Here is a 14,203-nt window from a genome sequence, read left to right on the forward strand (position 1 = left end):
CCCAGCATAACAAAATCCTACCCACCCTTGAAGGCTCACCTCAAAGTTCTCTCCCTTATAAAACCTTCCCAGAGCCTCTGGGCTCCCACACCACCGTGCGTCCCTAATGTCAGCCCCTATCACGTTGCACTCAATGGCCTTGTCACTCTGTGCTCCCTTTTCTAGATCAGGAGCTCCTCAGCCAAGAACAGTATCTTTTTCTTCTAAATGTTTACCCATCACCAGGCTAAGCTGTGACATGGAGGGAGTGCTAACAAAGGCCTAGTGAATGAATAAATGGCATTCTTTTGCAATGGGACAAACTGGAAACACACAGACACTCTATCATCTGAATGATCTTTTTAAATCAAAGAAAATCAAGTGGGAGCTAGAAGTAACTTCATGGGAGACCTAAGATCCCTGGTGAAGCCAGTTCTATAGATGAGCCAGGCCCAGGAAGTGTCAAACACTCCTTATGTGATGGTTCTAGGGCTATGGCTTCCTAAAGGGCAATATTATGTTGCCAGGAAGAATATTCTTTCCTCCAGGGAGACAGTTTTGTCATCTGCAAGAAAATTAACGCTTCCTTGGCAAGGCGAGCTTCCTTATCAGGTACATTACTAAAGAAAATAAGGTTTTCTTCACTGGTAGGGGAACAAACACCACACACACACACACACACACACACACACACACACACACACACAGTCCCATCTTAGAAAGCAATACATTTGAAGGCAGAAAAGAGGAACAGTACCACACCTGGGGTTTTAACCTCATCAGGTCATATTGTCAACAAAAAAATTAATCAGTCAATCTAAGAAAAAAATGGAAAATTTAATTCAAGCTAAATTGACGATTATAATCCAGGAAAAACATATCAGAAAGCTCTGAGAACTATTCCTCCTGTTAGAAGTCAAGGCAGAATTATATAAGTGTTTTGAGACAGAGGGCTGTACATTAAATGACAGTTTACACAGTCCAGATCAAAGCATCATCGTGGCCCCTTACAAGATCAGGAAGGAATGTCATCTTTAAGGAGTTGTCTTGTTGATGCTAGGAGAATATTGTTCTGCATTGTTGAGCAGGTATTGCTGCCAATGGGGAAGCTTTGGTTGATGTATAATGCAGATACACAATGCACAGAGTAGGCGAAAGGGCAGATAAAATTTTTATGTTTAAATTTTTCTTGTCTTGCCATAAAATATGAATTTTATTTCACAATATCAAGTGTACCCTGAAAACCCATCCTGAGATCAAGCCAGCCCAAGTCCATGGAAGAAACCCACACTACTATGCAAAAGGTGCCAGAGAAAATTTGCAGCCACCAATCCCTGTGCTGTAGAGCTGATCCATTTTACTTGGACTGAAGTTGTAACATCTTAGGCATGGCAGTGTCACTGAGTGGACATCAGCAACTGGACACATGAGCTGTCTTAACATAGCATGACACACAGTTCACTCTGAAAACAAGTGGGATCAATCTGAAGAAGGGAACTTTCATTTGCTTAATTGGGTGTCCTCCCTTGCTAGGGGCCAAGTTGCTGTGAAGGCAAGCAAGGGTCCCAGGAAGGTGAACACTTTGATGTAAATGCTGTAGGAGGAAGGAAGAATGATATTGTTCCCCATTCTGGGAGCAGAACTTAAGTATGGGAGAGGGGACTGGCTTTGGGCCAGGCCTTGTTTTGAGTCTCCTTCCTGAGATGGAGGACCTAATGCCAAGCTCCAAAAGGAGTTGATGTCTTGAGATCCAAAAGGTCCCTTGTGGTCTGACAAGTCCTGAAGGAGGAATTCCTTCCGTGAGCCCTGCATAGCTGTGGCCTCCTGCTATTCCAGTAAGCTCCAAATGGCTGACTGGTAGACAGGCTGTCCCATTCTATCGGAAACTGAGAATCCTACATGTGTACGATGTGCAGGCTGACAGTGGGATAGGAAAAATCAAGGTGATCCACCAAAGAGATCTGATAGGTAAAGCCACCTCCAGCACATTCCAAGAAGACAGTTCACCAAACAGAATCTGACTCCTCAAAGATCAGGGAAAGAGTGTGGAGGACCAACCAATAATGGAATAATGGAGCTGTTTGACACCTCACTCTGAAAGCTCTGTCAGGCCATATCCTTAGGTTGCAACCACTGTGCAATCCACCCAGGGAGATTCATGAAGTCATTCTTTTAACAAACATTTATGGGGCATATATCATGTGCCAGACACTTCTGGGCACTTGGGAAGGATCATGGAACCAAACAAAAATCCCTGTCCTCATGGGTTTACCTTCCAGTAGTACAAATAGACAATGAGCATAAAAAATAAATACATTACATGAGAGCTTGGAAGTGATAAGAAAGATTGAAAAATAAAAAGTAGACCAGAGTAAGGGCAACAAGAGTGCTAGAGGGTTGGCAGGGGTATAAGAAAGCAATTTTAAAAAAACTAAGTCTTGGATTCTTTAAAATGTTTCCTGGAATATTTTATTAACATTCTTCACTTTTATATAAACCATGAATATTATCTAAATTTGTGAGAAAGCAATTTCTAAATAGGGTGTGCCTCAGAACGAGGAAATGACTTTTGAACACATATTTGAAGGCAGTTGAAGGAGGTCTCATTCCTTCAGTGAGGAACCTAACATATTTCACACCTGGAATAGATAATATTTTAACACCCCTCTCCTCCATAAGAAAAATATTTTCAAGAACAATCATGATGAATAATTATGGTAGTTAGAAAAGAAATGCAGAAAGTGAAAACTTTCTTCTATTGAACTTTATATATATAATAAAGTTAATAAACAAATGTCACAGTACCCAAAAAGGGTGGAAAACCATGGTTTTTATATCTACCTAAAAAGTGATTTAACTGGAAGACAGTTTGCAGTATCTTACAGACACTAAATGCATTCTTACCATTTCATTCAGCAATGACGCTCCTTGGTGTTTACTGAAATAAGCTGAAAACTTATGTCCACACAGAAATTTACACATAGATGTTTATAGCAGCTTTATTCATAATAGCCCCAAATTTGGAAGAACATAAGATGTACTTTAATAGGCAAATGGGTAAATGAACTGTGATACTGCCATATAATGAAATATTATTTAGTAATAAAAAGAAATGAAATGAAAATGGGGACATTGCTATTGATAATCAACAAAAGAATTATGAGAATGCTATGAATAGTTGTACCAACAACTAGATAACCTAGATGAAATCTTAGAAACCAAAGATCTACCAAGACAGAATTACAAAGAAATAGAAAATCTGAATAGACTCATAACTAATAAAGAGATTGAATCAGTAATCAAAAATCTCCTGACAAATAAAGATGATAGGCCAGATGGCTTCACTGAAAACTTCTACTGAAAAATTCTATCAAACATTTAAAGAAGAACTAACACCAAAAAGTGAAGAGGGATTACTTCCTAATGCATAGAATGACAATATAAAGCCAAGACTGCCTTTATACCAAAGCCAGGCACAGATACTACAAGAAAAGAAAACTACAGACCAATATCCCTTATGAACATTAATGCAAAAGTTCTCAACATATACAGGCAGAACAGGAGATGAAGCAAGTTTGGTTCCAGACCACCACAATAAACCAAATGTCACAATAAATGGAGTCACACAAATTTTTTGGTTTCTTGGTACATGTAAAAGTTATGTTTATACTATCCTGTAGTCTATTAAGTATGCAATAGCATTATGTCTAAAAAAACATTGTACACAACTTAATTTTAAAATATGTCATTGCTAAACAATGCTAATCATCACCCAAGCCTTCAGCTGGTTGTAGTAGTAACATCAAAGATCACTCATCATCAGGAATTCCCTGGCGGTCCAGTGGTTAGGACTCAGGACTTTTACTTCTGGGGCCCAGGTTCAATCCCTGGTTGGGGAACTAAGATCCCACAAGCTGCGCAGAGCAGCCGGAAAAAAAAAACCAAAACCACTCCTATAGATCACCATAACAAATATAATAATAATGAAATTTTTGAAATATTGTGAGAATTACCAAAATGTGACACAGAGACATGAAGTGAGCAAATGCTGTTGGAAAAATGGGGCCAACAGACTTGCTTGATGTAGGGTTGCCACAAACCTTCTATTTGTAAAAAGCACAATATCTGCAAAGCACAATAAAATGAAGCACAGTAAAACGAGGTATGCCTATACTAGCAAACTGAATTCAGCTGCATATTAAAAGATTATACACAATGGCCAAGTGGGATTTATTCCTGGAATAAAGGATAGCTCAACATATGAAAATCAATCAATGTAGAACACATATTAACAAAATGAAGGGGAAAAACACATGATCATCTCAATTGTTGCAGAAAAAGCATTTGACAAAATTCAACACCCTCTCATGATAAAAACACTATAGAAACTAGGAATAGAAAGAAACTCTCTCAACATAATAAAAGTCATATATGAAAAACCCACAGCTAACATCCTATTCAGTGGTGAGAGACTTTTCCTCTAAGATGAGGAATAAGACAAGGATACCTGGTTTTGCCACTTCTATTCAACATATAATTGGAAGTTCTAACCAGAGCAGTCAATCAAGAAAAAGAAATAAAAGGCATCCCAATTGGGAAAGAGAAAGTAAAATTATCTCCATTCACAGATGACATTATACTATATGTAGAAAACTCCACACACACACCAAAGCGGGGAGTGGGGGGGACCTCTTAGAACTAATAAATGAAATCAGCAAAATTGCAAGGTATAAAATCAACACTAAAAAATTAGTTGCATTTCTATACACTAACAATGACCAACCGCAAAAGGAAATTAATAAACAATTCCATTTACAATAACATCAAAAAGAATAAAATACCTAGGAATTAGCTTATTCAAGGGGGTAAAAGATTTCCACACTGAAAACTACAAAACATTGCTGAAATAAATGAAAGAAAACAGATAAATGTAGAGACAACCCGTGTTCATAGATTAGAAAACAGTATTGTTAAGATTTCCACAATACTCAGTGATCTACATTTTTAACCCAATCTCCATCAAAATCCCAATGGCATTTTATGCACGGTAGAAAAATCCATCCTAAAGTTCATATGGAAGTTCAAGGGAACTTCCAAAAAGACAAAACAATCTTGAAAAAGAAGAACAAGTTGGAGGACTCATTCTTTCTGGTTTCAAAACTTAATACAGGCCGGCTCGGCGCCCGCCGCGCGGCGGCCATGGGGGCGAGAGATCCAGTCGGCGCTCCGCGAGCGGCGGCCGGAGCGCCCCCGGCAGCTGCTGCGCCTCCTGCGCCAGGACCTGGGCCTCGAAGGGACCCTCCTCACAGACATGCTCTACAGGAATGTGGCCTTCCTCAATCTGGTGGACCCCATCTCCCACGACCTGCTTGTGAACCTGGCCCGGGAGCTGCAGTGCCCCAAGTCGCGCTGCCCGCTCAGGACTGTGAGCTCTGGAAGTCCTCAGACAAGACCTGCCGGCAGCTCATCTACCACCTCACCCCTCACTCCAAGCGGCAGCAGGGGTCCAGCCTGCCCCGAAGGAAGACCCAGAGCTGGTTCAAGAGCAACCTCCAGAAGACTCTGCCGGCGGGGTAGACCGTGAACCTATCGGGGATACCACTGTCAGTGCGGGACGTGCAGCATATCATGCGCTACCTGGGCAGCCAAGGCGCCAGGCTGGCAGTGCTGGACCTGAGCTTCACGGGGCTGAGTGATGAGCTGCTGCACCGGCTGCTGCCCAGCCTCTGGACGCTGCCCCGCCTCACCCAGCTTCTGCTCAACAGCAACCGGCTGCCGCCCGTGAGCTCACTGAGGTGATCAAGGACACCACCACCAAGTTCCCGGTGCTAGCCCGGGTGGGCCTGGGCAACAACGTGGATGTGGCCTCCCTGCCCCAGCCCCTGCTGGTTGGCCTTAGCCGTAGGCTAAGCCAGTGTACCTCGCTGCCCACCATCTACGAGAGCCTGGACCCAGAGCCTAAGGGTGGCATGGCCGGGGCCACGGCCCTTGCCTCCACTTGGGGCTCTGCAGCTGCCGGGCCGGGGCCCGAGCCCCAGGCCTGCTGCACCAGGTGACCCGCCACCCGCCCTGGCTCCTGCTTCCTGACTGGCAATGCACCCGAGCACGTGGGAGGGGGTGATGGAGGCGGAGTTACCCCACAGGACCCAGATCCCGTGCGCAGAGGAGGATGGGCTCATTGGAGACTGGATGGTCGGTCCAGGCTGGAGTCTCAGCCTTCCCTCAGCAGGAGGGGCCCGGCACCTACTGTGCAGACCCCACAATAAAGGCTGATGCCACCTCCAAAAAACAAAACAAAACAAAACAAAAAACACCTTACTACAAAGCTAAACAATGTGGTACTGGCATAAACACAGACATATAGACCAATGGAATAGAATAGAGAGCTCAGAAATAAACTCTTGCACATACGGTTAAATGAATTTCAGCTAGGGTGTCAAGACTATTCACTGGGGGAAAGATAGTCTTTAACAAATGGTGCTGGGAAAATTGGATATCCACATGCAAAAGAATAAAGTTGGACCCTTACCTTACACCATATACAAAAATTAACTCAAAATGGATCAAATCAAAGGCCCAAATATACAATCTAATACTATAAAACTCCTAGAGGCATACATTGGGGAAAATCTTCATGACTTTGAATTTGGCAATGATTTCTTGGACGTGACAAGACAATAAAAGAAAAAATAGATAAATGAGACTATATGAAAATTAAAACTTCTGTACATCAAAAGACACAATCCACAGAGTGAAAAAGAAACTTATGGAATGGGATAAAATATTTACAAATCTATATAAAATATATAGAATATATATACTCCTACAATTTAACAACAAAAACCCAAATAATCCAATTTTTTAATAGGCAAAGGACTTGAACAGACATTTTTTCAGAGATGATATACAAATGGTGCACAAGCACATGAATAGATGCTCAACACACTAATAATTAGGAAAATGAAAATGAAAATCACAGTGATTCCAGTCTGGCATGTAGGGAGCTTAGAAATCAACACTCCATTCTAAGAATAAGAAAGAAAGAAAAAAACACTGGAATATCAGCACCTTTTTCTTAGATCTGTCAAAGAAGCAAGGTCATAGGGCAAACCACAGCCCCCAAAATTGGAGAGACAGAAAAGTGGATACAAATAATCACAACTTACTGTAGCAGAAACCCACAAGCAGAAACCTCCTCAGGAACCAGTACCAGGGTAGGAAAGTCTGAACTGTAATTTACAAATTGCTAGATGCTCAGTGTGGATAAGTCTGAAAATTAAAAACTCCAGAGGGGGCCCTCACTTCTGTGAATTTAATCCACAGGAGCTCAACCAGGTTAAGTGTCTATGAATCCCCCTGAATATCAGGGAAAATCTCCTTGGGCTCCCATCAGGGGGAGTGGAAAAGTAACCATTTTGACATACGCCAAAGCATTCTTTTCTTCTCAACAAGGCCTGCCCTGAAGAAAAACTATTTTACCAGAGCCTAACCTACTGAGATTTTATCAGTGTTTAACACTGGGAGAAGGAAAATACCTAACTTCAGTCATTGGGGGGTGGGGGTGGGTGGGTACTAAGAGGCATTTGTAAACTTCACAGCCCAGGAGCACAGGCTCATTGAAAGACTGAGACCCAATCATAGGACTACAGAATGCTTCTCCTACTCTGACACCTTACCACCACATTCCTAAAAGACTATTCACCAGAGTTACTTTCACCCAGTACATTATGTCTGGTTTTCAACAACAAAAAAATTACAATGCATATTACAAGACAAAAAAATGCAATTTGAAGAGACAAAGCAAGCATCAGAACCAGAGTCAGATATGGCAGGGATGCTGGAATTATCAAATCATGAATTTAAAATAACTATGACTAATATGCTAAGAACTCTAACGGAAAAAGTAGATGACATAAGAGAACACATGCGTAAGGTAAGCAGACAGGTGGAAATTCTAAGAAAGAGTCAAAAGGAAATACTAGAGATCCAAAACGCTGTAGCAGAATGAAGAATCCCTTTGATGGGTCATTAGTAGACTGGACACAGCTGAGGGAAGAATCTCTGAGCTTGAGGATATGTCAATAGAAGCTTCCAAAACTGGAAAGAGAAGAGAGAAAAGACTGAAAAAATGAAATAGACTATCCAAGAACTGTGGGATAACAACCAAAAGTATAATATAGGTGTAACAGGAATACCAGAAGGAAAAGAAAGACAGAAAAGAACAGAAGCAATATTTCAAACATTAATGAATGAGAATTTCCCCCAAATTAATGTCAGACACCAAACCACAGATCCAGGAAGTTCAGAGAACAGCAAGCAGAATAAATGCTGAAAACAAAAACAAAAGAAACAAAAACTATACTTTGTTATATCATAATCAAACTGCAGAATATCAAAGATAAAGAAAAATCTTGAAAAAACTGGGGGAAGGGGGACTTCTTACCTATAGAGAAGCAAAGATAAGAATTATACCCAACTACTCCTCAGAAACTATGTAAGTGAGAAGAGAGTGAAGTGAAATATTTAACGTATTGAGAGAAAATAAACACCAACCTAAAATTCTATATTATATTTTCATAATTCTGTGAAACTATCCTTCAAAAGTGAAGGATAAATAGAGACTTCCTCAAACAAACAAAACTTGAAGGAATTTGTGGACAGTCGACCTGCCTTGCAAGAAATGTTAATTGGAACTTCCCTGGCAGTCCAGTAGTTAAGACTACGTGTTTCCATTGTAGGGGGCATGGGTTCCATCCCTGGTCAGGGAACTAAGATCTCACACAGCCAAAAACAAACAAAAAAGAGTTAATAGAAGTTCTTCAGAAAGAGGGAAAGCAACATAGGTCAGAAACTTGGATCTGCATAAAGAGATCTCCATTAGAGAAGAAATAAGTGAAGGTAAAATGAAAACCTTAAATTTTTTGTTCTTAATTGATTTAATAGATAACAGTTCATTCAAGATAATAAAGCAACAAGATGCTCAATGATTATAGCTTAGAGATAAGTTAACTGAATGATAGCAGTGATACAGGGTTAGGAAAGAGGAATTAGAAATATTTTGTTGTTATAAGGTACACCACCAAGTTCCCGGTGCTAGCCCGGGTGGGCCTGGGCAACAACGTGGATGTGGCCTCCCTGCCCCAGCCCCTGCTGGTTGGCCTTAGCCGTAGGCTAAGCCAGTGTACCTCGCTGCCCACCATCTACGAGAGCCTGGACCCAGAGCCTAAGGGTGGCATGGCCGGGGCCACGGCCCTTGCCTCCACTTGGGGCTCTGCAGCTGCCGGGCCGGGGCCCGAGCCCCAGGCCTGCTGCACCAGGTGACCCGCCACCCGCCCTGGCTCCTGCTTCCTGACTGGCAATGCACCCGAGCACGTGGGAGGGGGTGATGGAGGCGGAGTTACCCCACAGGACCCAGATCCCGTGCGCAGAGGAGGATGGGCTCATTGGAGACTGGATGGTCGGTCCAGGCTGGAGTCTCAGCCTTCCCTCAGCAGGAGGGGCCCGGCACCTACTGTGCAGACCCCACAATAAAGGCTGATGCCACCTCCAAAAAACAAAACAAAACAAAACAAAAAACACCTTACTACAAAGCTAAACAATGTGGTACTGGCATAAACACAGACATATAGACCAATGGAATAGAATAGAGAGCTCAGAAATAAACTCTTGCACATACGGTTAAATGAATTTCAGCTAGGGTGTCAAGACTATTCACTGGGGGAAAGATAGTCTTTAACAAATGGTGCTGGGAAAATTGGATATCCACATGCAAAAGAATAAAGTTGGACCCTTACCTTACACCATATACAAAAATTAACTCAAAATGGATCAAATCAAAGGCCCAAATATACAATCTAATACTATAAAACTCCTAGAGGCATACATTGGGGAAAATCTTCATGACTTTGAATTTGGCAATGATTTCTTGGACGTGACAAGACAATAAAAGAAAAAATAGATAAATGAGACTATATGAAAATTAAAACTTCTGTACATCAAAAGACACAATCCACAGAGTGAAAAAGAAACTTATGGAATGGGATAAAATATTTACAAATCTATATAAAATATATAGAATATATATACTCCTACAATTTAACAACAAAAACCCAAATAATCCAATTTTTTAATAGGCAAAGGACTTGAACAGACATTTTTTCAGAGATGATATACAAATGGTGCACAAGCACATGAATAGATGCTCAACACACTAATAATTAGGAAAATGAAAATGAAAATCACAGTGATTCCAGTCTGGCATGTAGGGAGCTTAGAAATCAACACTCCATTCTAAGAATAAGAAAGAAAGAAAAAAACACTGGAATATCAGCACCTTTTTCTTAGATCTGTCAAAGAAGCAAGGTCATAGGGCAAACCACAGCCCCCAAAATTGGAGAGACAGAAAAGTGGATACAAATAATCACAACTTACTGTAGCAGAAACCCACAAGCAGAAACCTCCTCAGGAACCAGTACCAGGGTAGGAAAGTCTGAACTGTAATTTACAAATTGCTAGATGCTCAGTGTGGATAAGTCTGAAAATTAAAAACTCCAGAGGGGGCCCTCACTTCTGTGAATTTAATCCACAGGAGCTCAACCAGGTTAAGTGTCTATGAATCCCCCTGAATATCAGGGAAAATCTCCTTGGGCTCCCATCAGGGGGAGTGGAAAAGTAACCATTTTGACATACGCCAAAGCATTCTTTTCTTCTCAACAAGGCCTGCCCTGAAGAAAAACTATTTTACCAGAGCCTAACCTACTGAGATTTTATCAGTGTTTAACACTGGGAGAAGGAAAATACCTAACTTCAGTCATTGGGGGGTGGGGGTGGGTGGGTACTAAGAGGCATTTGTAAACTTCACAGCCCAGGAGCACAGGCTCATTGAAAGACTGAGACCCAATCATAGGACTACAGAATGCTTCTCCTACTCTGACACCTTACCACCACATTCCTAAAAGACTATTCACCAGAGTTACTTTCACCCAGTACATTATGTCTGGTTTTCAACAACAAAAAAATTACAATGCATATTACAAGACAAAAAAATGCAATTTGAAGAGACAAAGCAAGCATCAGAACCAGAGTCAGATATGGCAGGGATGCTGGAATTATCAAATCATGAATTTAAAATAACTATGACTAATATGCTAAGAACTCTAACGGAAAAAGTAGATGACATAAGAGAACACATGCGTAAGGTAAGCAGACAGGTGGAAATTCTAAGAAAGAGTCAAAAGGAAATACTAGAGATCCAAAACGCTGTAGCAGAATGAAGAATCCCTTTGATGGGTCATTAGTAGACTGGACACAGCTGAGGGAAGAATCTCTGAGCTTGAGGATATGTCAATAGAAGCTTCCAAAACTGGAAAGAGAAGAGAGAAAAGACTGAAAAAATGAAATAGACTATCCAAGAACTGTGGGATAACAACCAAAAGTATAATATAGGTGTAACAGGAATACCAGAAGGAAAAGAAAGACAGAAAAGAACAGAAGCAATATTTCAAACATTAATGAATGAGAATTTCCCCCAAATTAATGTCAGACACCAAACCACAGATCCAGGAAGTTCAGAGAACAGCAAGCAGAATAAATGCTGAAAACAAAAACAAAAGAAACAAAAACTATACTTTGTTATATCATAATCAAACTGCAGAATATCAAAGATAAAGAAAAATCTTGAAAAAACTGGGGGAAGGGGGACTTCTTACCTATAGAGAAGCAAAGATAAGAATTATACCCAACTACTCCTCAGAAACTATGTAAGTGAGAAGAGAGTGAAGTGAAATATTTAACGTATTGAGAGAAAATAAACACCAACCTAAAATTCTATATTATATTTTCATAATTCTGTGAAACTATCCTTCAAAAGTGAAGGATAAATAGAGACTTCCTCAAACAAACAAAACTTGAAGGAATTTGTGGACAGTCGACCTGCCTTGCAAGAAATGTTAATTGGAACTTCCCTGGCAGTCCAGTAGTTAAGACTACGTGTTTCCATTGTAGGGGGCATGGGTTCCATCCCTGGTCAGGGAACTAAGATCTCACACAGCCAAAAACAAACAAAAAAGAGTTAATAGAAGTTCTTCAGAAAGAGGGAAAGCAACATAGGTCAGAAACTTGGATCTGCATAAAGAGATCTCCATTAGAGAAGAAATAAGTGAAGGTAAAATGAAAACCTTAAATTTTTTGTTCTTAATTGATTTAATAGATAACAGTTCATTCAAGATAATAAAGCAACAAGATGCTCAATGATTATAGCTTAGAGATAAGTTAACTGAATGATAGCAGTGATACAGGGTTAGGAAAGAGGAATTAGAAATATTTTGTTGTTATAAGGTACTTGCACTACCCATGAAGTGATATAGTATTGTTTCTTTGTTTTTTGTTTTTTTTAGTCATCAACATTAAGTATGATACTTTTATTGTGCCTAGGTTTAATATAAGCTAAATAAAATCTTGTTATATCTGTTACAAATTTGTCAGCAAGGAATATAACTCAATGTGAAGAAACTTTTTTTTAATTTTTAAATTTTATTTTATTTATTATTTTATACAGCAGGTTCTTATTCGTCATCAGTTTTGTTTTGTTTTGTTTTGTTTTTGCGGTACGCGGGCCTCTCACTGTTGTGGCCTCTCCCGTTGCAGAGCACAGGCTCGAGACGTGCAGGCTCAGCGGCCATGGCTCACGGGCCCAGCCGCTCCGCGGCACGTGGGATCTTCCCGGACCAGGGCACGAACTGATGTCCCCTGCATCAGCAGGCGGACTCTTCAACCACTGCGCCACCAGGGAAGCCCTAGTCATCAGTTTTTTATACACATCAGTGTATACACGTCAATCCCAATCGCACAATTGATCACACCACCACCCCAACCCACCGCCCCCCGCCGCTTTCCCCCCTTGGTGTCCATACGTTTGTTCTCTACATCTGTGTCTCAGTTTCTGCCCTGCAAACTGGTTCATCTGTACCATTTTTCTAGTTTCCACATATACACGTTAATATACGATATTTGTTTTTCTCTTTCTGACTTACTTCACTCTGTATGACAGTCTCTAGATCCATCCACGTCTCAACAAATGACGCAGTTTCGTTCCTTTTTATGGCTAATATTCTATTGTATATATGTACCACATCTTCTTTATCCATTCGTCTGTCAGTGGACATTTAGGCTGCTTGCATGACCTGGCTATTGTAAATAGTGCTGCAATGAACATTAGGGTGCATGTGTCTTTTTGAATTATGGTTTTCTCTGGGTATCTGCCCAGTAGTGGGATTGCTGGGTCATATGGTAATTCTATTTTTAGTTTTTTAAGGAACCTCCATACTGTTCTCCATAGTGGCTGTATCAATTTACATTCCCACCAACAGTACAAAAGGGTTCCCTTTTCTGCACACCCTCTCCAGCATTTGTTGTTTGTAGACTTTCTGATGCTGCCCGTTCTAACTGGTGTGAGGTGATACCTCACTCTAGTTCTGATTTGCATTTCTCTAATAATTAGTGATGTTGAGCAGCTTCTCATGTGCTTCTTGGCCGTCTGTATGTTTTCTTTGGAGAAATGTCTATTTAGGTCTTCTGCCCATTTTTGGATTCAGTTGTTTGTTTTTTTAATATTGAGCTGCATTGGGGCTTCCCTGGTGGCGCAGTGGTTGAGAGTCCGCCTGCTGATGCAGGGGACACGGGTTTGTGCCCTGGTCCAGGAAGTTCCCACATGCCACGGAGGGGCTGGGCCCGTGAGCCATGGACGCTGAGCCGGCATGTCCGGAGCCTGTGCTCTGCAATGGGAGAGGCCAGAACAGTGAGAGGCCCACATACCGTAAAAAACAAACAAATAAACAAACAAAAAATATCGAGCTTCATGAGCTCTTCAAATATTTTGGAGATTAATCCTTTGTCCACTGATTCATTTGCAAATATTTTCTCCCATTCTGAGGGTTGTCTTTTTGTCTTGTTTATGGTTTCCTTTAAAACTATGTTGAATAATAGTGGTGTGAGGGGACATCCATGTCTTGTTCCTGATCTTAGAGGAAGTGCTTTCAGTTTTTCACCATTGAGAATGTTTGCTATGGGTTGTCATATATGGTCTTTATTATGTTGAGGTAGGTTCCCTCTATGCACAGTTTCTGAAGAGTTTTTATCATAAATGGGTGTTGAATTTTTTCAAAAGCTTTTTCTGAGGCTTCCCTGGTAGCGCAGTGGTTGAGAGTCCGCCTGCCGATGCAGGGGA

The 14,203-nt window shown here is 41.0% G+C and overlaps 1 protein-coding gene and 1 non-coding gene across 2 annotated transcripts in view; both read left to right on the forward strand.

Moving 5' to 3' along the window:
* The window catches only part of LOC112400088 (leucine-rich repeat-containing protein 75B-like), a 21,955-nt gene extending 15,835 nt beyond the window's left edge, over window positions 1-6,120 (forward strand). The window contains 3 exon segments of the mRNA XM_024745645.1: window positions 5,150-5,383; window positions 5,386-5,752; window positions 5,755-6,120. Coding sequence (XP_024601413.1) covers window positions 5,150-5,383; window positions 5,386-5,752; window positions 5,755-6,035 — 882 coding nt within the window. The 3' untranslated portion in view covers window positions 6,036-6,120.
* Window positions 3,807-3,878, forward strand: TRNAK-UUU (transfer RNA lysine (anticodon UUU)). Its single transcript has one exon. It is a non-coding gene; the product is annotated as a tRNA-Lys (tRNA).
* Window positions 6,121-14,203: the final 8,083 nt, after the last annotated feature.

Source organism: Neophocaena asiaeorientalis, unplaced genomic scaffold, assembly GCF_003031525.2.
Source record: "Neophocaena asiaeorientalis asiaeorientalis breed wild unplaced genomic scaffold, Neophocaena_asiaeorientalis_V1.1 scaffold292, whole genome shotgun sequence".
Lineage (NCBI taxonomy): Eukaryota > Metazoa > Chordata > Mammalia > Artiodactyla > Phocoenidae > Neophocaena > Neophocaena asiaeorientalis.